General features: G+C 47.5%; 2 protein-coding genes across 7 annotated transcripts in view; both read right to left on the bottom strand.

The window, feature by feature from the left end:
- Positions 1 to 2,297: 2,297 nt before the first annotated feature.
- On the bottom strand, positions 2,298 to 11,840 carry AKAP5 (A-kinase anchoring protein 5). Of its 6 annotated transcripts, none has more exons than XM_054515037.1 (3): positions 11,270 to 11,840; positions 10,627 to 10,747; positions 2,298 to 9,941 (listed from the first exon to the last, which is right to left on the bottom strand). In XM_054515037.1, exon 3 carries the CDS (start codon positions 9,307 to 9,309, stop codon positions 6,751 to 6,753), a length of 2,559 nt encoding a protein of 852 aa, XP_054371012.1. In that variant the 5' UTR covers positions 9,310 to 9,941; positions 10,627 to 10,747; positions 11,270 to 11,840; the 3' UTR covers positions 2,298 to 6,750. The 6 variants fall into 6 exon arrangements, with proteins under 6 accessions (XP_054371012.1, XP_036239217.1, XP_036239220.1 ...); XM_036383324.2 differs by having other exon boundaries at positions 10,616 to 10,747; XM_036383327.2 differs by having other exon boundaries at positions 10,584 to 10,747.
- A 1,999-nt stretch (positions 11,841 to 13,839) lies between these two features.
- The window catches only part of MTHFD1 (methylenetetrahydrofolate dehydrogenase, cyclohydrolase and formyltetrahydrofolate synthetase 1), a 40,171-nt gene continuing 31,256 nt past the window's right edge, over positions 13,840 to 22,754 (bottom strand). The window contains exons 23-28 of the mRNA XM_036384630.2: positions 21,884 to 21,984; positions 20,988 to 21,165; positions 20,513 to 20,620; positions 19,173 to 19,325; positions 15,156 to 15,259; positions 13,840 to 14,975 (exon numbers count right to left, since the gene is read on the bottom strand). Coding sequence (XP_036240523.1) covers positions 15,170 to 15,259; positions 19,173 to 19,325; positions 20,513 to 20,620; positions 20,988 to 21,165; positions 21,884 to 21,984 — 630 coding nt within the window. The 3' untranslated portion in view covers positions 13,840 to 14,975; positions 15,156 to 15,169. The remainder of the gene's footprint in view (positions 14,976 to 15,155; positions 15,260 to 19,172; positions 19,326 to 20,512; positions 20,621 to 20,987; positions 21,166 to 21,883; positions 21,985 to 22,754) is intronic.

Genomic DNA, 22,754 nt, shown 5'->3' on the forward strand with positions numbered 1-22,754 from the left:
GGGGTCTGGAGAATGTTGCTTTTTTGCCCACTAGGAAGGTTGAACAGGGAAATGAAATTTCCTGTTGGGATGTAAACCTGAAGCAGTGAGCATTACAGTTAAAAATAAGGCCATGAAATACTGCTATCATGAGATTTCATTTCTTCAGTGTAATGCTGATACTGAATAGTTTTCTGGTATTTTGGAGGCAGAAAATATTTATCCTGTGTAAGTGAAGCCTTCAGAACTGCAGTGAAAAGTGACCTCAGCATATGCAATTCAGCATCAGTGAAGGGGACCATGGGCTCTCAGTGGCCAAACTTCATGGCTTAAGGAAGGCCTCCCACAGCAATCAGCCAAGAGGTCATGCCATACCTCTGCCATGATCCTCAGATTCCCTGTTTAATAAAACTCAGTCTCTTCCCTTCTTGTCCAGGATTGCCAAAACAGCTGCAACAGAGTGGGCTTCCCAGCAGTCCAGCACTAAGAAAATATATTCTGAGCAATAAGAAATCATGAGGGAAAAGCTAATGAGGATGGATGTGCCCTAAATTACATGCTGTTTAAATATTTGCAACCAGAGCTGTGTCAAGACTGAGCTCCCTGAGATGCAATCGCGGCATCTACGGGATTTGCATGTTTCATTAAGAAAAAGTAATGACACAACTTCAAAAGCAGCCTAGGAGAGGAAATGTTCTCCACCAACTATTCTAAACCAGAGGCTGCACCCTCAGAACAAAGGCAGGACAAAGCTCTCAGCCTTCTCTGGGTTTCACCTGGGTGGAGGTGGCCCTGGGAAGCTTCGGGGGGTTCCAGCAGCCCGTGCCTCGGGGGTACCTCCCGGGATGCACAGGGCAGCGCAGCAATGTTTAGTCCGGGTGAATCCTCCTGTCACTGGCACAAACGCTGTAGGAAAACACTGTCTAAAGCCCTCTGTCCCTCCTGGCAATCACTGGGATTTGCAACCCATTGGTTTTAGGACCTATAGGCGCCAGGGCAGGGAGAGCAGGGCGGCGAGCCATGGAGGGGTGATGGATGCTGGAGAAGCACCTCGTGGCAGGCAGACAGTGGTGTCAGCCACCCAGACAGGATCCAGCGGTGGGCGTGAGCCTCGCCGAGCTCCGGCCCAAGCGGCGGCAGCGGCGGCCGATGCTCCGCGTCACTTCTGCCCGCAGCCATCCCTCCGGGAGGGACCCGCTCCCGCAGCGCTCGCCTCCGCCACCCGCAGCACCGCCGGAGCCAGCAGGGCGGGCGGCCCAGCCTGTCATTAGGGCCGAGCATCCCCCACCAGGCTGTTTTCCCCATTCGCTTACTCATCGCGCTAATGGCCGGGGTGCGGGCGCGCCTTCCTGTCGTGCCTGTTGCTCTGGCCCCAGCCGCCCGCTCCTTGCCCCACGCACGGCTGGGAGCTTCGGGCCTCCCAGTGCCTCGGCCTCCCGTGCCTTGCTCCAGCTGGGAAATGGAATGCAAATTGGGTTTCAGGCTGTCTGGGCTGCGCCTTGGTGCAGCGCAGTCTGGGAGCTTTGGCAGGCGGGGAGCGGCGGGGGCCGCCGGCGGCAGCGGGACCGGAGCCGCTCCCCCTTGCCGGGGATGCTCCGCAGGAGCCGCGGTCCCTGCCCTTCCCGCCCAGCTGCCATCTCAGCAGGCTCCCGTCACGCCGAGCTGTCACCCTGACACACCGCGGCCTCGAGTCTTCATTAACGTGGCAAATGGTGAGAGCAAATGTGACACGAGTGACGGGCGCTGGGGCGCAGAGATGACATCCATCCCTCTCCAGATGGAAATCTTCTCTCAGGGACAAGGGCAAAGCGGTGCTTGGTGTGTCCGTGCACCGATAAGGACCTGGCATTGGAAAGGCACCTCCCGAAAGGACAGCGGTGCCTGCAGAAGAGACCCTGCTGGAGCATCTTGATGGGGGGGGTGTCACCTCTTCCACATTAAAGAGGTTTGGAAGGCAGATCTCTGCGAGGTCTAACTTGAGGACTGACAGGGTGACTGCCAGCTCAAGATGCAGATGATACTTTCATCTGAACAATCTGAATTGCAAAACATGTTTTCTTACCGTCTCCCTCCCTTTTGTATCCAGCCTGTTTGTCAGTTTTTATATAACGAAACCTACTTTAAAATGCTGGGGTTGGGTATTTTTTGCTGAAATCCACTTTTTGGCTAAGTGGACTTTAACCCCACAGCAGAAAAATCCCATCATTTGGCACAGAACTGCACTCTTCACAATTCTCTGCAAAAAGAAAGACGTGAAAGCTGTGCCTCCTAAAAAACATTAACCTATATTTTATAAGAAATAACATCCTCTGATTAGGTGTTTTTTAAAGTCACATTTAATGTTAAGATTTTGTCCGTTTGCAAATGAAAAGTATTTCATTATTTTAGTACTACCCAACAAGAGCTGACAAGAACCATTTCTCTGGGAAATAAAACTGCAGAGGTAAAATCATATTAAAGCAATTATTTAAATCAATCTGTTTCCTTGGAGCAGTTCATTTTGAGTTACTCATGTTGAAAGGTTCTATCTATAACACAGGAAACATTAGGGCTTCAGTGCCTGTACATGTGGGTCTGGCTTCCATCCATCCATCCATCATCCATCCATCCATCCATCCATCCATCCATCCATCCATCCATCCACCCATCCATCCCAAGTGCAAACCAGGATTCCCGTGTATTTTGTGAATTTACTCAATTTCTTACATACATTTGTGAAAAAAACCAAAACCAAACAACCCAAACTCCACAAAAACAACAACAAACCCCCCCACAACTGCATCTTCACTTTTATACATGTTGCATATGAGAATATCCATGATTTGTGCAGGGATTTATGCAGGAATTGCACCTTGGATTCAACCACCAGACTCCTGGCTGCTGTAGAGTCAGTCCTTTGAAACCTATGGAGCTGCCATGACCTTCAGCAGCTGGAGATCTGCCCCTGTGCATTTCTAATCCATTTCTGGTGTCCCAGGGCAGGAAAGAAAATGCAGTATTTGTTTGTGCCATCATTGTCTACTGGCAGTTTCCACAAGGAACTTTTCAATGGATACACTTGTTTTCTGCCGGGCTCAGTGTTGACTTAACAGAAAAGCTTTCTATCCCCCTGGAAGCCTTTCTGGGTATGAGTTATACTATTTAAACACCCTTTTCTTTGCTGCTAACATAAAAAAGCTGTGGGAGATGAAAATATTCAAAATGACACAGCAAAGCAGGGACAGGGAACTTGTTGGATATATAACTGAATTGTCCCCACTGAGGAGAGCACAGGAAACATCTGGGACAAAAGCAGCAGCACAGGCTGTGGGGTGAGCAGAAGAACCACTTCCATAATTCAGAGGGCAGCAAGCAATGAATTTCTGGGTAAGGAGCCAGACAGCTCAGAAGCAAGCTGAATAGGGCCATAAAAATGATTGGCTATCAGGAAAAAATTCTTCCCTGAGAGGAGTGTCCAGCATTGGAACAGGCTGCCCAGGGCAGTGATGGAGTCACCATCCCTGGAGGGATTTAAAAAATATGTAGTTGTGGCACCTGGGGACACAGTTTAGTGGTGGCCTTGGCAGTGCTTGGTGATCTTAGAGGTCTTTTCCAACCTGAATGATCCTGGGATTTGATGATAATTCCAGATTATTTTAGCTGTTGGTGAGGATGATGGTCCTAAAGACAGGCCACCCTTTGGTGCTCTGGCACAGCCACGCAGCCACATCCTCACAGATTCCCTGGTTCCCTTTCACAATAGCAAATTTATCATTCCTTCTATGAAAGAATAAATGTTTTATTAATGTTCTACTCTCTAATCATAAGGAAGGAGTAGAGAGTCTTAATTAAGTCATTAGCAGTTGTTATGAGCCTATATTTTGTTCTGTAAACCTGAAAGGATAGTATTAATACTATTAAAAATTTATAACTCCTTTCCATTGTATTTTGTGTATGTTTTAAACTGTCTCAAGAAATTACATGAAGGACATTATGCAAAAAAAAACCCAAAACAATTAGAGTGTGGGACTGATTTGATCTGCCCCAGAAAGTGCCAAAGCACCAAATGTGCTACTCCCCTTCCCAAAATTCCAGCCCCAATCTGAACACTGTCAGCACCACCCTTGTCAGTCTGCAGAGCCTCAAACATTTTCCTCTGGTGCCACGGGGTATCTAACAGGGAATTTAACCATGGGGCAGCAGGATGGTTTTTCTTAGCTGCCAGAGATTTGTGATCCTTCACAAATTCCTTATAGCAGTCCCTGGGCAGCCAGGACTCCATAGTAGAAATGATTGACCGGCAACCAAAAGGAAATGTCATAGAAAGGGCAGAGGAGGAGCAAACCTCCAAAGAATTCGGATCTGCCACCAATATTAAGATTTCTCTCTGCTCAATGTATGACTGCCTGAAAAAGCTGGACACAATGGAGCACCCCTGTGAGTTAATCCTTTCACATCTAAAATCTCTCCATAGCTGCCCACTCAATCACAAGGCAAGAAAACAACAGGTACATTCAGCTTTAATGAAATAATCATCAGTTCTATGTACAGCTATAACAGAGGGAAAACCAGATACAAGAGAGGATGCAAACCCAACCCCTGATACGGAGCAAGTCACAGGGCAAGGGCTGGACTAGGCATTTTTGCCATTCTCCTCCCTTTTTGAAGACGTGTTTCACCTAAAAGGCAGTACTGAAATAACACCAAATCCTCCCAAAACAGCTGAGCAGGCTGACAGCCTGGCCCTGGGGGGTAGTTTTGTGTTTATGTACTAAAGCTTGGACATCCTCCTCTGCAGCTGACTCCAGTGGGACCCCACAGCAATGCTGCAGCCCTTTGCTCAGCACCAGCCTGCCACAGTGCCCCGTGTAATCCCGTGAGCCCCTCCCAGCATCGGGATGGCTTTTCCTGGGGTGAGCTGTGGCAGCTCCAAAGGTATGTCTAAAAGTCCTTTAAAAGTCCCTTTTTCAAAACTATGGCAAAATACCTGGAAGGACCAGTATGAAGTACAAAGCCATTAAAATTGTACACACTGAATTATCAATAGCTGATAACTTAATAAACAAATTCACAGGAAGAAAAAGACACTTTTTTCTTTACCACCCTCTGGGTTTTTTTAAGTTTTACTCGCACAGAGATGAGCTGTGGCTCTTGCTGCTCGCAGTCCTCTTGTGACATCAAGGAGATGTTTTATCAAGGTTTAAAACATGTTTGTGCACCAGATAGGAGGGACAGGTACAGCCCTTGTATTTTAGCAGGAATCCAAAGCCTGTGCTGGGCAGGGAAATCTCAGTGCACGGTCAGTGAGCAATCACCAAGCACAGCTGCTATTTCTGTGCCAGCTGAGGAACACGCAGGAGAATTTTCTCAGAGGAACACACTGCCTTGCCCACAGCTGGACACAAATCCCAGCCACGCAGATGCAATCCCATATTATTAAAAAGCCCCTTTCTTCTGGGGTGCTGGTAGCTGGAGGTGATGCTCACACACACACACACGGTGCAAACCCCTCGGACAGGGCAGTTCTGGGGTTTGACAGCAGTAGGCTTGTCCAGGCATTTTCCAGCCATGTCCTCATGTCAGGATTTTTTTTCCCTGAGGACTTGGGTAAGATTGCTCCAGCATTTCCCTGCATGTTTCAGAGCGAGCTCCATGGCGTGCCAGAGCCTGGTGGCAGCGAGCCGGGCACAACGCACGATTCCCAAGGGATGCCTGGGCTGGATGAAGGCGGGAGGGCTTTGAGGGGGGAGCGGTGCGGGACAGGCTCCGCCAGCAGCCGGGGATGCCAGCGGCACTCAGACCAAATCAAAGCAATCCCAGCGCCGGCAGCACATTGCAGCTTCCCAAACTCTGCTGACTGCTAACACGCATGCAGCTCACTGCTATTTATATCGCATGCCATGGATAAAAAAATATGCTACATCCGAGGAGAGCTTCAGCACGACACCGGGATGGGGACGGAGGAAGGCGAGGGAGGAGAGGGGCTGCCGGCGGCAGGGCTGCTCCTGCCCAGCCAAGCCCGTGATCCCGCAGGGATTTTGCCCGTCGAGTTCAATGGTGCGAGAAAGGCTCCCCCAGCAGATGAGGCGCTGTCGCTTTCAGCCCGGGGTCAGCAAGGCGAGGCTGATGCTGAGCTTTAGCGTGTCTGGAGATGCACAGGCTGCTCCTGACAGGGGGAGAGGCCGAGGGAAGGAAGGAGAGAGCTCGCTGCAACCCGCCGGCTTCGTGCCACAGCACTGACCGCGGCTCCTGGCGCCTGGGGCCGGTTCACAGCACAAAGCACAGCCTGGCATTGATGTTTTCTTGTGAATATTGCAGACACTTTGCTCTTCCTCGTCTGCAATAAAGGCCCAGCAAGGCTCCAGCTGTTTCAGCATGCCCCGAATCCAGCCCAGCAGCAGGTTGGGCACTCGCTGCCTCTCAGGGCCTTTCTTCCAACACATGGTATGTACAGATCTACAGCGTGGACAGCGGGGAAACAGGGCATGGGGGACAGCAGAAATGTGGCCATGACAGAAATGTGCCAATAAGTGAAAATACAGTCACTGTAACACCTTAATTTTTCCGCAGCTGTGGTCAGTGGTGCTGTCTGAAGGCCCAGGGGACACGCTGCCCTCAGCAGGGCCTGCCCACGTCCCGGGATCCGTTTCACATGGACACAACTGAACGGGCATGCAGAATTAACCACACCACGGCGGCCCCGGGAGCTCTCCCAGTTCTCCACACACCCTGCAGGCCAAATGGAGCTTGAAATCACTCCCTCTGCCCTTTCTCTCTGGGGCAAGGCTGCCATCACAGAAAGCTGTTGTGCTTATTCTGTTCCAGGGCCATTTCGTTGACCAGCTGCTCTATGGATGACTGAATGGCCGCCTTCACCAGGGAGGAGGCGGTTTCTATGAGGAGCAGCTCGTACTGCTCTCCAGTTCTGTGCCCCTGGTCACCCAGACCTTTCTCCTCTGCCTGGGGACCACCACCAGCCTCAGGGCCCTCTTTTTGACCAACATCAGTGTTCCTGTTAGACTTTTTATTCCCCTTTTGCTTTTTTTGGTGCAAAACTGGGGACGGCTCATAGGCCTGGTCAGAGTCGGTGTTGTCAGAGTCCTCAGCTTCGGTGATGGTGATGACGATGCTGACACCAGCGCCTGCATTTGCTTCTAGTATCTGACGGCTGGAGCATTCCTGCACACTTGCTGCCTCTTGCACACCTGCTGCATCCTCCACACTTGCTGCCTCTTGCACACCTGCTGCATCCTTCACGCTTGCTGCATCCTGGGCACTCGCTGTCTCCTGCACACTTGCTGCATCCTGCAGGCTTGCTGTATCTTGCACACTCTCTGCATCCTTCACACTCTCTGCCTCCTGCACACTCACTGCTTCCTGCACACTTGCTGCCTCCTGTGCACTCTCTGCATCCTGCACACTTGTGGCATCCTTCATGCTTGCTGCATCCTGCACATTTGCTGTGTCCTTCACCCTCTCTGCATCCTGCACACTTGCTGCATCCTGTACACTTGCTGCCTCCTGCACACTCACCGCATCCTTCACACTCACTGCATCCTTCACACTTACTGCCTCCTGCACATTTGCTGCCTCCTGCACATTTGCTGCCTCCTGCACATTTGCTGCCTCCTGCACACTCACTGCATCCTTCACACTCACTGCATCCTTCACACTTACTGCATCCTGCACACTTGCTGCCTCTTGCACATTTGCTGCCTCCTGCACATTTGCTGCCTCCTGCACACTCACTGCATCCTTCACACTCACTGCATCCTTCACACTTACTGCATCCTGCACACTTACTGCCTCCTGCACATTTGCTGCCTCCTGCACATTTGCTGCCTCCTGCACATTTGCTGCCTCCTGCACACTCACTGCATCCTTCACACTTACTGCATCCTGCACACTTGCTGCCTCTTGCACATTTGCTGCCTCCGGCACACTCACTGCATCCTTCACACTCACTGCATCCTTCACACTTACTGCCTCCTGCACACTTGCTGCCTCCTGCACACTCACTGCATCCTTCACACTTACTGCCTCCTGCACACTTGCTGCCTCTTGCACACTCGCTGCATCCTTCACACTTGTGGCATCCTGTACATTTGCTGCCTCTTGCACACTCGCTGCATCCTTCACACTTACTGCATCCTGCACATTTGCTGCCTCTTGCACACTCGCTGAATCCTGCACACTTGTGGCATCCTTCACACTTGCTGCATCCTGCACACTTGCTGCCTCCTGTACACTCGCTGCATCACCTCTGGATGCCAACTCACTGAAAGCAGTTACAGTCTCCTCAGCTTTGCACTCCTGAGAAAGATTTATGCTCTTTTCCAATTCATCCCTTTCAGGCATCTCTTTGCAGACACTGGGGATTTCCTGGCACTCTGTGATTTCAGGGGCAGTGTCAGGTTGATCTTTAGAAGCAGGCGCTTCGGGAGCAACTTCCCTGCCCTCCACATCGTCAGTGGTTGGGGGCAGACTCCCTTCCTGCAGTTTGTCATGGGCTGTTTCATCAAATGTCTCTGAACTGGTTATCTCCAGCTGAACAGTGCACTCTGAATGTTCTGCATCCCGTGTGGGCTCTGTCAAGGGCTCACTCTTCCCAACAGAGGTGTCGCTTTCCTTTGCTGTATGGTTGTCCTCTTTCACTGAATCCTGGTCCTTTTTTATTGTATCCTGGTCCTTCTTCCTTGTACCCTGGTCCTCCTTTATTCTATGCTGCTCCTGCTTCACTGTATCCTGCTCCTCCTGTGCAGAGACTGGGCTGAGGGATTCAGATTTGTCTGTCGGGGCCAAATCCTCTGGCTCTTCAATAGCCTTATTCACAACACCCATCACTTCATTTGCTTGAACACTGCCCTCTGACTCCTCCACTGCTTCTGAGGGGCTGGGTTTTTTCTTACCTCTGGAGAACCTCACACAGGGCATCTTCACCCCAGAGCTCGCCCGTTTCTTTGGGAGGTCTTGTGCACAGCTCTCCTCAGCATCCACCTCCAGCTGCACTTGGGAATCAGAGGGCACCTTCTTCCGTGAGGAGGACTTCTGCCTTCTCTGAGGCCTGGCGAGGTTTTTGATGGCTGCCCAGGTTCCTTTGGAGGATCGTGATGGATTGGAAGTTTTGGCCTCCTCTTGCTCAGTGCTGACACATTGGCTTTTCTCCTCTGAGGCTCCTTCACATGCATCCTTCACAGTCAGCCCCTTCTTACAAGACTTCTTCCGTTTCTTAAAACAGAGCATGGAGGGTTTTTTTGCTTGTTCCTCTGGTGGGGAACATGTGGCCCCTGTGCTGGGAGTCTCTGCCTCTCTTGGGTTCTCCATTTCAATTTCCTTGGCTGCCTTCACCATATTCTCTTCTCCTTTGCTGGCGCTGTGCTGCCGATTTTCCTGATCAATGCTTCAGACACAAGAACTGCAGAGATGCTCAAAGTGCATTTTTTTCCCCAAACAGATTTCCAAATAACGTTTGCTGCTTTGTAACGAGCCTATGTGGCAGTGAGAGAAGTTCTGCTGGAGCTGTCGCATCCACTTTGTAACTCCCACTTTGCCTTATTACTCACTTTATCACCTCTCCAAGGAATCCCGGGGAGATGTGCAGCTGAACAGGCTTCTCCTTGGCTTTGCTGGCCTCAGTCACTCTCATCTCTGGAGCAACCCACTTCAGTTGTGCTTGGTCTAACTGTATAATGGCCAGTCTGACATACCTTTTTTTTTCCCCCAAAGGATGACAAATCAAGCCAAGAATTAACAATTTTTATTCACCCCACGGACCTGGAAGGAACTTGCACTTTGTGAGCTCTCTGCAATTCCACATTGCCCAGGGAGCTTGATGGAAGCACCAGTGGAAGCAGCGGCTGTTTTCTGCCCCCCAGTGACAAGGTCAGATGCTGCTTTGCCTTGGCTTTGGTTTCTGCTTCAGTTCCCCTCGCGTGTTACATGAAATTTGCTGCAAAGCACGACCAAGGCTTTCATCTTTTTATCTGGAACACAATAAATGAGTGATAAGACCCGTAGAGAAATTTTTAAACAGTACTAAAAAGTTTTTTCTCCCTAAACATTTCATTTTGGGAGGCAGACCAGGGCTGGATGAACTATAGCGCATTTTTTTCACTAATTAGCATGAATACCCAAAGGCAAAATAAGGCCATAAGATGTCAACACAGTGATGTTCCATCACAGAAAGTACTATTTTGCTATTTTATGTGGTAAAAAAGGACTTTTTTTATATAACTGCCCATATCATGGCGAATACTTATTACACAGGCACACACATATTTCCTTCTCCTACGGTTTGCTAAATCCTTTCCCCACTGCTCCATATGCAGTTATAGTTCCAGCTAGGGAAATTACACCCTGAGACAGCAGATATTTTTATCTTTAATGCACCATATGACAATATGCAAAAACAGAGAATACAAAAAGGAGGCTTGAGGAATACAAAAGCGAAATCACATGGCAAGAAGGGAGCTTATTTATACTACGTGCATGCCTCCCATGGCAACCTCAATTAACACCGTGTGTGCTCATCAAAGACATGATGTTGTAAGATGTGTGTCAACCTTAGCAAAAAAAAAAAAAGAAAAAAAAAGGAAAAAAGCTCTGCCTCAAAATATCATCAGAACCTTTTGGATAGAACGATGCAAAAAGGCGTTACCACAAACAGACCAACTTCTGCAGGACGGGCTCGGGGGCTCCGGGCAGGGCTTTACGCGGCATTTCGTGCGCTGCTTTTCAGGAGTAGGGTGATTAAAAGGGGGTTCCGGGGCACGCTTCCCCCGCAGCACATCTGGGTTTTTAAAAAATTATTATGATTTTAATGAGGCTATTTTAAGGGGAACCGAGCGGAGCTGTCAGAGCCGCGCGGGCGCAGCAGCCGCTGCCCCGAGCGCATCCCGCATCCCGGCTCCGCCACCCCCGCGCCCGGGAAGTTTTGGGGGCGGTCGCGGGGGCGCAGCAGGACCCGCCCGGCAGCGCCGCTCCCCCGCCGGCCACGGGGAGCCCCCCACGGCCGGACCCCTCCGAGGCCACGCGGGGCTCCCAGGGCAGCGACCGCCGAGGCGGCCCCGGGACCCCGCTGCTGTCGCCGCCCCCGCGGGTCCCCCCGAGGCGGAGCCGCCCCCAGCCCCGGCCCCGCGCCCCCCGCGCCCTCACCTGCAGCACGGCCCGGCCCGGCCCCGCTCCGCTCCGCGCCGCTGCGCTGCCGCCGCCGCCTCCGCCGCAGCCGCGCCCCCCGGGCCGGCGGGGAGGGCGCTCCCGCAGCCCCCCGCCCCCCGCCAGCCCCCGGCCCGCCCCCCGCCCCGGCCGGCACCTGCTCGCCGCCTCCTGCCGCCGGGGGAAGCGTCGCTGCCTGCTCGCCGATCAGCGTCCCTTCCCCTGGCGGGGCAGCACCGCTCTCCTGGCGGGGCGGGATCCCTCGCCCGCTGGCAGAGGAACCTTCCGTCCTCTCCCAGGCTGTGCACAGCAGCTGCAGACCCGAAAACCACCGACTTCAGCTCGAGGGGAAGGTCCTCCCAGCAATCGGGCTGCGGTTTGTAGTTTGGATTCCAGCGGCAAGGGAGCCCGGAGCACACCCCGCGGGGAGGAGGGACCGCTGGGGGGCTCCTGGCTTGGTGGCAAGGGAAGGGGTCCTGCTCTTGGCAGCTGTTTTTTGTGTCCCACCTAAAATCTTCACAGCTTTCACCGCTCACTGTTGGAGGTGCTGCAAGAGCTACACCTTTGGAGGTGGAGATAAAGACAGCCAGCTCTTGGCTTCAAACTAATCCATGCCCAAAACACCAGAGAAAGTGCCTCTTTCATCGGAGCCTTTCTTCTCTCCAAAGCAGCTGAGATCTGACTTAAAAAAATCACGTCTCCAGCTGTGATGATTGATGGGCGATCCTCTAGAAAAAGGACTTCCCAGTGCAGCTGATGAACTACAGGAAACTGCAGTTGAGATGCCCGAACGTCCCCATTCATCTCCACGGGGAGCTGACGCCCACAAAGGCTTTACAGACATTAACTGCTTCGCAGCGTGTTTGCACACGAGAAACCGAGCAAAGCAGCACTCTGAACTTGCAAGTGGCTTCCAGTGTAGGCCAGGCTTAGAAAAACACACATGGCCACCCCCCTCCTCAGCTTCTTCATGGGAAAAAAGGTACAAAATGGATTAGTTGGGCTGAAACGCCAGCCAGGAGGGCTGAAAAAGTGCATTGAGCATCACAAGGAATTGCCTTTTTAAAAGCTCCCCTCTGAGATGTGTTTGCTCGCATTCACTCAGGATAATAAACTTCATTTGGAAACAGCTTCTCTCCTGAGGTGGGTGGTGGGTTCTAATTATGATCCACTGCTTTATTAAAGCCAAGTGAGGCCCTTCAATGCAAGGAGCTTTTCCCTCGTTGCAGTTGGAGGCAGGAGGGAGGGAAGCAGACAATGAGGATGGTAATGTGAGGCTGGGGAATGTGGTGGTGTGATGGAGGCAAGCTGCCATGAATCCCCTCGGGAGCACTTTGCATGGAATCCAATTATTGCTGACTCTCCAGGGGCAGATGGCAGCACCAATGGCTGTGGTGAAAGGGAAATAAAAGCCAAACAAAGCATCAGGTCAGAAGTTGGGTAAGCTGGACAAGAGATCCTGGCCCAGCTGGATCCTGTTTTCTTTCTGTGGTGCTGGTGACACACAACAAGCCAACCAAGCAACACCTTCTCCCCTTTCTTGTCCCCAGTACTACCCAAAACTATAAATCTGTGTTACTTCTTACAGGATGTGATGCAGTGCTCTCACAACAGCACAGCACGGGGATGGATGGCCATAACACCAGCTAAGGACCAGGCCCACAAATAGCCCACAGAGAAGAAATTTGTACATAATTAGTTTTTTCTCTAAGCAACAGGAGTAGAAGAGAACTGCTGAGTACTTAGCTAGGAGAAATTAGGTGTCCCCTGTGTCCTATATGATAGGACAAGACCTAGCTGGCACCCTTAGCTGCAAAGGAGAGTATTAAAAAAATAACCTATTTATGTATCCATCCTGCAAGAGAAAAGAGAGGTTGGAAGTGCAGGTTAGAAAACATTCCCCATTGATCTCTGGAGATGCTTGGGGCTGTTTTTTTGGCCCTTGTGCTTTGTTGTTGTGCAGCAAACCCTTCAAAAGCTCGTGCCTGATCCGGCGCTGTGCCTCACTGCAGGAGGGGGACTAGCAACCTCTTGAGCCATCTCTCTCAAGCACATGGCTATGATCTCATGCTAAACTAAAAGGAGGCTAATCTTAGCATAAATTTGCACTTATCCCATCTTTCATAAGCATAAAATGAAGGTGGAACACAGAGCACTTGCAGGAAAGCAGTGTAGCAGGGAAGATTAAATGTAGGAACTGACAGCAGACTTGGCAGCATCCGCTCTGGCACCCTGCTCCAGGGAAGGCAGGGCCCAGGAGCTGCAGGTACCCTCAGCCAGGCTGGGGGGCTGGGCAGCAGTGGGGGAGCCCCTCCTGACCCCCTGCAAGGGCACTGAGCCTGCTCTCCCGGCTGCCAGGAAATCCTTGGCTGGATAACATCAAAAGGAACATTTTAGGAGGCTGTGAATGCATCTCAAATGCTCTCATAACCATTTTAAGTGTTCTGTCTGCTTGTGTCACATCCAGGTAACTTTTATGTAATTATTCTCCCCTCCTGAATAACTGAGGAGATAGAGATCTTTCTCTCCATATCCATATATATATATATATACTCAAACACAGTATCTGTGTACTACAAATGCTCTCCTACGTTGGTGCACACCTACATCCTGATCCTCCCAGTTCTCACCAAATTTGGAATGTTTTTAGATTCAGTTCTGATACAAGCAGATGGGCCTCATGACTGTTAATTCAGATATTCTGCAGTCAGATGCAAGTATCTCACATTCACAGAATAATTCAGGTAGTTTATTTCCTACAGACAACATACATCATCTAGGGAAGGAAACCAGATTAAAACACACACACCCTGGTGCATTGCAGGCTACTTATTACTGCAATAATCACTCCTACTTGTCAATACAGTGATTGCTGTTGTGTGTAGTTAATCACAGAAATAAATCCTAATTCAGTAATCTCAGTGCATACATTAAAACCCAAAAAGCACTTGAAGTATTTGCCAGTTTATTTGTATTAGTTAAAAAATTGGCAGCAATGCTATCTTCATGTTACAAAATGATTTTTGGCCTGCTGACAAAACCTGCTACAAATCACTTGATCACTATTCACGTTGTCTCTATTGATCAATAAGGTAGCAGGTGAAACAAGGCCTGTCAATGGTGTAACTGCACTTATGGTTGAGCAGAAAATGGTTCAAAGGACACATTTGGTAGAAGCCACAGATATGGGCCATTCCCTCCAGATCTGCTCTGCAGAGCTTTCATTCCATGGACAGAAGAACACAGCAGTCACAGCTGGGCTTGGGCCATCTGAAGTGGTTCAGGTGCCTGCAGGAGAAACTCCCAGCAGAAGGCAGGGGAAGCACTTGTGGAGAGCTCTGGGAAGCAAAGGGGATCCTCCCTGCTCCTTTGAAATGACACTGGAGCAGTGCCAGGGCACAGCAGCTCTCCCGTGGTACGAGAAGGGGAACAGAGGATTCCACAAAGGGGAAACTGCAGCCAGCAAGACTTCTAAAGATAATACATGCTGCAAAACCCTGATGGTTAGGACAATTAAAGTCCCAAGATTGTTTCAAACAGCTCCAGCTTTAGGATTTTTAATTATTAAAATCATGTCTCTGAATCAAAAGAGGTCATTAAAGCCAAGCTTCTGTATTCTGCTTCAGCTACAATCATGAAGAGGGAGGTCTGCAGAGGAAGTTTGCTTTATATGGTCAGTGTCAACTAGCTTGGAAGGCAGGAGTTTAAAAATTATTACAGATTAAAAGTTACTGGTTGATTCTTCAGTACTTCTCCTTCCAGTCACTTCTTGCACTATATTCTCACTGATGTCTTATTCTGACTTTAAAAAAAGATCAGAGCACAGTTCCATTTACATGACTCATCAGGTGTTCTTCTGGGAGCTAAAAACAAAAATAAAATTTAATTACTATTATATAGTACTGCAGGCAACTTTCAGGCTGAATTATAATAAAATGTCATTTGGAAACATATGGCATAATATGGGATTGGCTTAACTCCATTATCTCAAGATCTTTGCAAAAATAAAGCCAGATATTGAAGGCTTTCAAGAAGGCACTAACCTTAATCATTCCTTTCAGAAGAGCCCGTTTACTTCTCCTGACACTGGGTCCAGGTCTATATCATAGAAGCAGGGTCTTGTAGGAAGCCCTGGCATAGTGCTCATCTGGACAACAAGAGACAGAATGTTAAAGTGGCAGGGGCAGCATTTTTGGGCACAAGATCCAACACTGAAGACTTGGATGGCAATAGCTCACTGAACACCAACAGACCAGAGAATGATGGTCATGGGACTGTTTTGAAGCACCCCATGAGAACCAGAAACTCCTGGCTCAGTAGACAGATATGAAGTTTTTGCTTTTTATGAGGATTAAATTTGGTTTCTGCAGCTGCAAGTAACTGAGCCCAAGATTTGGCAAACTACTTGGCTATGCAGCTGACCAGTTCACTGTTGGAGGAGTGTTTATGGACTTTGCTGTGATGAGACAATTACTTCTGAAGTTTTCTGAGTACTAAAGTGAAGATACAAATTTTAATACAACTTTGCCAGCTGTAAAGTCTCAGTTGATTACAATTCTTTGAGAATCTAGAACTAGACATGTTAAATAATTAGGAATAATTACTGGAGCACACTCAGAAGGGCTGTTCAGAGGCAGAACTGAAGCTCACAAAGCAGCTGCCAGCACTTCTGCCTCAGGCCAGTCCTCTGCACTTGTCCCACAGCTGAGTACCCAGTTTCAGGGATGCAGAACAAGGCTGGCAGGAACTACACCTGGCCTGATTTATCCTTGCAGCTGACAGCATTTCCCCTCCCCTAAGGCAGCATTTAGCCCAGCAGCACACACACAGGCTGAACATGGACTCTACAAAGGTCTGTGACCATGTTTGGTAGCTGGTGCCAGTGGTCATTAAGTGCTTTTATAAAAAGGGAGAACTTGAAAGGTCTCATTTTCTATCTGCATCACCCTGCCTCAGCTCTCACAGTCAGTATTGTTATGCCTGTCTCCATTAGATTAAACATCTCTTTGGCAACCTGGTATTTTCTCCCTGAGCAAGTATTTTGCACGCTAATCAAATTACCTCCCCATCTTCCTTTTGATAATAAGCTAAGCAGCAAGAAGGCAAAGCTCTGTTGGTGAGGTCTTTCCTTCAGCTCTCAAAACTGGTCAGGGAGCTTTTGGAGTCCCAGCCCATTTTCCTCAGCCATTTACAAGTGCTAAAACACCAGTCCCACATGTACTGTACCACTGCAAGTCTTTCATGGGTTATGCAAAGGTAAAAATCACTAAAGTCCCCTCTTTGTGATGAATTCTGGGGCTGCATTAGCTTTTGATGAGAGCCACTGCCTTCCCAGACAGAGAAGAGGAGGGTCACAGAGAGGACCCCCATTCCTAGTCTTTGTGCTCAGCTGTATAAATATTTTGCTCTCAAGAACATCTCACAGAAGTTTTAAGAGGTTCAAAGTGCCCAGAGGGGTTTTCCTGTTCTCAGCTCCTAGTCTCTGGCCATGAAGAGCAAGAAACTTCCTATTTATTTATGTACCACTGGAGAATCATGGAGCTTTGCAGATCTCCACCTCCAGATTCAGAGGGCCACAGCAGGAGCTCAGAGGGTGCCATTCAATAGAGTAGGAGGTGCTGAAAATGTGCCTGACTTTGCCATTTCTTGCACTTTCTATTTTGAAATGAACAGTCAATTTTTCCTCCTTTCCTATCCAGAGGGCAGCCCACAGTGGCTACTCTGTTATCTATTACTTTAAGGCAGTCTGCTTAAACCCCAAATTTCCATGCAGTGCAGAATAATTTCCATCCAGGCTACTAATTTTCTGTACAAGTGTCTACAATGCTTCATGCAGTTATTTTCAGAGCTGAAGGAATGAACTTTTTCTCATTTATCCTCCTCCCCTTTAAATACCACATGTGCTCAAAAAGAACACAGGGCAATTCACACTATTTACTTACAAGAAAAACTTAGACCACCTGGCTATAATCAAACCCCTTGCAAGATTTCAAATAAAACCAATACCAACCAAACATATATTTGTTGCTCTTGTGGATCTCTCAAAATAAATGCCATTTAGGATCTAAAAAACCAGAGCTGAATAACAGAATTGTTTTCAATTCAGCAGCAGCACCAGAAAGGAAACCAAATCAATCTGAGTCCAATGATTTATTTCATTTAAATCTAGATAACCTTTGAAATTATATTTCCTTAAAAATTTCACAGAATTTCATGGAGGTACAACAGTTTCAACTTTAAGCCAGAAAGGAAAATTCCAAACCTCAGAAGCTGAGAAAAAAATAAAGCATGATGTGCCTTTGTGATTAACTTCAGATAAAAAGAATAGGCACACACCAGTGATTAATTTCACCTCACATTTATCCTAAAAGCTTTTGCATAGAGCTACATATTTGTTGCATTTTCAGCTCACACTTCAATGGCTGCTGCTTAAAATTTATTCTGAGGCTAACACATCCCCGGCTGAATGGGTTTAAAATAGTGATCTGATTCAAAATGCCCCAGATTGTTTCTCAAAAGGACATCCATTCCCTGGGCTTTAGACACCACAGCAGAGTGATCACGTCCCAGCCAGAAGACTTATTGTTAACTGGCAGAATTAACACCATGATTTGCTACATAGCCAAGAAAACATCAGGAAATGGGTACAGGAGCAGAAAGGAAAAAGTCCAACTCCATAGAAACTGAAGACATCAGAAAAAGAGCCAAAATGTTAGTTTTAATGTCTGAAAACATCTCCCTCTTGTTTACTCATTAATGCAGTGTACCCTTTCCTTCTCCAATGCTTATGGAATAAATAATAAGATAAATCATTGTTTGGACTAAATCTTGGCTTGCAAAAAATGCCATTTATAACAGGAACAGACATGCTATCTTTCATTCTATCCCAAAACTCACATTAGTCTTTAGAACATGGATGAGCCAGACTTTAATCAGGGATGTGATTACCTTATTTATGCTGGATAATCTGGAAACCTTAACTACCTTTTTTTTGTTTAAAAAAAGAATTAAAATAAAAAGGCAGCAAATATTTGGCTCTAGCTAGCATTTGAAGGAGAGAGGATCCAACTCTTAAATCAGTAAACTTCATCAACTGAGTCATGCACCCCTAATGTTTCTGAAACTTTATGTATAACAAACATGTTGCCATGAAGACCTCAGGAAAAGGTTCAGGGCTAGTAAACATGAAGAAGAGCTGCTTGCTCCAACTGCCTCATGCCCTAAGGTAATCTAACTAGTTGCTCAACATTTGCCCAGAAGAGATTCCCCAGGTAAGATTTCCAGTGGATCCTTTCGTCCTAGTGTTGCTTCTACAGATGCAAAGCTGAATGTGGGTTCATTTTGCAGATAGCTTCTCTTTCTGCCAGGCAATTCACAACAAAGCTGCTCCAGGATCCTGTTTCCATTGTTGCTACTCTCTCCCCTCTCAGCTGACAATATGCCAATCATATCAAAGAACAGAAACTAAAAACTGAAGGGCACAGTGAAATGAGTTGTTGGAATTGTTGCAGGCTGAACAGCAAACAGATGGCCAGCAAAACCGCGAGAACCAAAGAGGAGGGGAGCCTGATAAATGATTGATAGCACAGCTCAGCTTTGCTTTGGAGGGGTCTCACCCAGAGACATCTGCTCTGTAAGCTTAGGAGGGGTTGCCTTGCTCTGCCCTGATCCACAGCTGTACACAGAGGTCACCTCCAAAATGCTTCACCAGGAATGCAAAGTCTCAACAGCAACCAGGTGGGCCAAGGATTTCTCCCTCTACCAGCCTGCTGTTCCTACAACTCACAAACTACAGAGCTCACCCTTTCCTCAAAATTAAGGAAAAGAGATGTGGGACCTGAGGAATACAGCAGGGGCTTGCTAATTATTCAAATGTGAAATGGTCTATTTCAGCCTCCCTCCTCCCTCTGAGAAAAACCCCTATTAAGGCATCTGATACACTGGACTGCTAAAACACCATCTGTAAATGACAAGGACTCTCCTAATTTAAGACACTGAACAGTAAGTGACTCCTGGAATGCACAAGAAGGTTTTTTCCTCACCCCACAGCTACCACATACCGTTCCCACCAGGGGATACAAGAACCCAGCCCCAACGCTGGCCCGAATGTCTCGGATTGGCAGAACAAAACCTGTAGGTGCTCCTTTTTGTTCAGGGTCATGAGACAATGACAAATGAGTTTTAGCCATGCAGATTGGCAGGTTTCCAAATCCCTGGGAAAAGAGAAAGAAAATGAATGACATAAGTGGAAAAACCAGTAATTTTTCCAGTACAAAAATCTAATTGCTCTATTGTGCCACTCTCTGCAGACATCAGGCATTTTATTCCCCAACAAGTGCTTCATCCTCAGCCTGTCAGATCCACTGATCATTCTACAGCCCCACTGCTTCTCTCTCAAATTCTCTCCCCACTCCCCATTAAGTACTAAAGAAAGAACCACCATGTCCCTTGGCACATCCAGCTGAGGAAAAAATTAATGGTATGGAAGTGTCTGATGTACAACCTTGACAGCCAACTCTCTTCAGCCTACTCTCTTCCCAAAATGTTGAGCAGCTCAGAGTTAAAGTTTTGTTCAGATGAAGTCAGTTAATTAGAAGTGTTTGATCAATACAATTGCAGGTTGTGAGGAAGTGGCAATTGCATGCCTTTGGGATTTTGAAGGAATATATAAGAAGCACAAAAGTGAAAAGCTCTATATGCCAGTAGTAAGTGGACTGCAAAAGGAAAATTGGTTACAGCACCCTGAAGCCAATGAATTGCCAGTCCTCACATTGCTTTTCTCTTCAAAGACCTTCAATAATGCAGAAGCAGGAAAATTGACAACAATTTCACATTTAAGAAGAGCAAAAGCAACACAGCAACCTGAAAACATTGAATTCAACAACCAGATGGCAGGTTCAAAACTTAAAAAACTTTCCACATTAAGTCTTGTATAACCCACAGAACTCTTTCCCCAGAGTAATTGTGACTGAGAAAAATCCACATGGACTCAAAAACTGATTAGTGGAGCTTGATCTCAATGGAACAAGACAGAAAAATAATCAGAAACTATTTAAAACCAGCGTAATTAGTTGTAATTCCCTAATTCTCTAAATACTATACTCTCCAATCTTTCAGCAAGGAAAGATTTCTAAATCCTCCTAGCCCTTCTCCCCAAAACTATCACAGATGGGTGGTACTGGGCCACATCAGTGAGTTCTGTCTTCTTCACTAGAAGACAAAGTCAGTTTCTCCTTTCCCACATCCTTTTCTTTGTCTGCCATAGCAGCCATTTAATGAGTCCTGGATAAGGACACAATTTGAGTGAGGATTCCCTTGCAATACAGCTTGAATACCCCTGTTCAGTATGATAATTTTGAATCAAAAGCACCACTGCTACCAGGTGGTGTGGAAAACTCACCTGCTTGGTGTACAGGGCAACTTTCTCCTGTGCTTCTGGAAGTAGCTCAATGTCTCTTGCCCCATAGACCTGCTGGGCAATAAGCCTGATCTTGTCTACAATAGGTAGCTAGAAAAACAAAAAAGACAGGCAAGTCAGCATGGCCAAGGCACAAAGCCCTGCAGCATCACAGCAGTTTCAGGTCCCCACATGTGTCATCAAGTGCGCTTCTACAGACATAAGGCTTAATTCCATTTGCTGTAGAACAAAATACAGAGTAATCTGAGAGCTTTCAAAACATGTTTCAGTATTTCAATGGGTAGCCAAAACAGTAAGAACTGACTAACTAGGTCTGTGAGACTTGTGGAATCAATGTTTCAATTCTAACACCACATTTCTTCTCAATTTCTCAGGCAGCCTTTTAGCCCTAAACAACTTAAGCTAGTGAAACCAACTGATACAAACAAAACATCTCTGTAATAGTGCAAGTTCCTACCTCCACATTATAGAGGAACCTGAAGTTGTTGGGTGCCTGGGATGCTCTCTGAACAGCTCGGGCCAGGGCCAGGGCCCCTTTCCCTCCCTCTGCCCAGTGAGTGCACTCCACAGCATCGAATGCTCCTGCCTCCTTTGCATGTTGTACTACCAGGGCCAGCTCAGCCTTTGTATCTGTCCTGCAAGGAGAAATTTGCATGTTTTTACCAGGATGCATACACAGTAAATTAATGTTTGTTCTTGACAAGATCCAAAATGTGTCCCAAGAAATCACAGCAGCAGAAAGCTGCTCAGGGGTTATCAACCACAGCCTCCTCCTTGGCTGGCTTCAGCTTCAACACCACAGCTCAAAGTACTTCTGCTGAATAAAAAGTCCACACAGTGGTTGTCTGCTGTGCAGTACAACATGCAGAGCCCAATTCATTCATTTTCCAACAATGCAAAACTGTGACCTTCTAGTATCTGAAGGGAGCTTAAAAGAGAGCTGGAGAAAAACTTCTTACAAGAGCATGTAGTAACAGGAACAAGGGGGAATGGTTTCAAACTGACAGAGTAGGTTTAGATTGGATACTAGGAAAAAATTCTTTACTGTGAGGGTGCTGAGGCACTGGAGCAGCTTGCCCAAGTGTTGAAATTGCTCCTGAAAGTGTTCAAGGCCAGGCTGGACGGGGCTCTGAGCAGCCTTCTCTTGTGAAAGGTATCCCTACTCATGCCAAGGGAGTGGAACTGGATGATCTTTAAGGTTCTTTCCAACCCAGGCCATCCTATGGTTTTATGACTCTATGGAAATGCTGCTAACAACACATCAACAGGACTGAGAACAAGAGTTTGTGTTAAACACAGTATTTGAAGTGGCACAGTGTTACACCCTGCACCTCCCCATGCCAGCTCACTCACTTGAAAGCATTGACAGCCACGACCACCGGGACACCAAACATCCGCGCGTTCTGGATTTGCTTGTTGAGGTTGCTGCAGCCTTTTGCCACCAGCTGAAGATTCTGCAGAGAAGGCAGCAGGCAGGAAGCATATTTTATCAAAGGCAGGGAAACTTTTTTTCCAAACCCACTAAACCAGAAGCTAACGGTAAAAATGTCAAAATGGGAATGAAACCACAAAGGCAAATCCCCAATGCTGCTTTTGGAACAGTCCAGACCACTGCAAACTCTTGGACAGGAGACAGGAAAATGAGTAACTACTTCTAATGATCACTGGTTTCAGCTCCCAAGTCAAGGTAAGAGAAACCATTTTTTATAACCTTTTGTTATGCTTAAAAAGTTAATACCTGTTCTCATTAACTCCCCACAGTAAAACCTCAGTTTCCTCTCTGACACATTTCTCTTTATATATTAAATATCACCAGCAGTGAATTTCATGAAATCCATTTGAAGTCTGTGGCAACAGCTTTTAGTTTACATATATTTACATTTTGCAGCATCAGAGACTATTCCTGGAAATTCAGACATTTCATCCCTTCCTATGCAAAGATAACATATACAGAAGCTCCATGAGTGAAAGAGCTGCAGCAATGTAAAGAGCCTGATCAATTATCCAAAGGGTACACAACCATTCAAGGCATAAGGATGGAAGGTGAGACTTTAGTTCACTTTCCTTGCTTGCAAATGAGGGGGGGATAAAAACAAAATCTGCTGCTAAGAAGAGAGTAATTAGAGAGGCACTCTAGATATTTTCAGTGACAATATTTCAGCTAAGCAATTACTCTGCATTGAGAGGGTTGGGGAAACAGAATAGATACTACTATGAAAAACCA

The sequence above is a fragment of the Molothrus ater genome, chromosome 6 (genome assembly GCF_012460135.2).
Source record: "Molothrus ater isolate BHLD 08-10-18 breed brown headed cowbird chromosome 6, BPBGC_Mater_1.1, whole genome shotgun sequence".
In the NCBI taxonomy this organism is placed as follows: domain Eukaryota; kingdom Metazoa; phylum Chordata; class Aves; order Passeriformes; family Icteridae; genus Molothrus; species Molothrus ater.

Bases quoted from the DNA above. Each gene is read 5' to 3' on its own strand.
- AKAP5 (XM_036383330.2), bottom strand. From the start codon at position 9,309: ATGGTGAAGGCAGCCAAGGAAATTGAAATGGAGAACCCAAGAGAGGCA.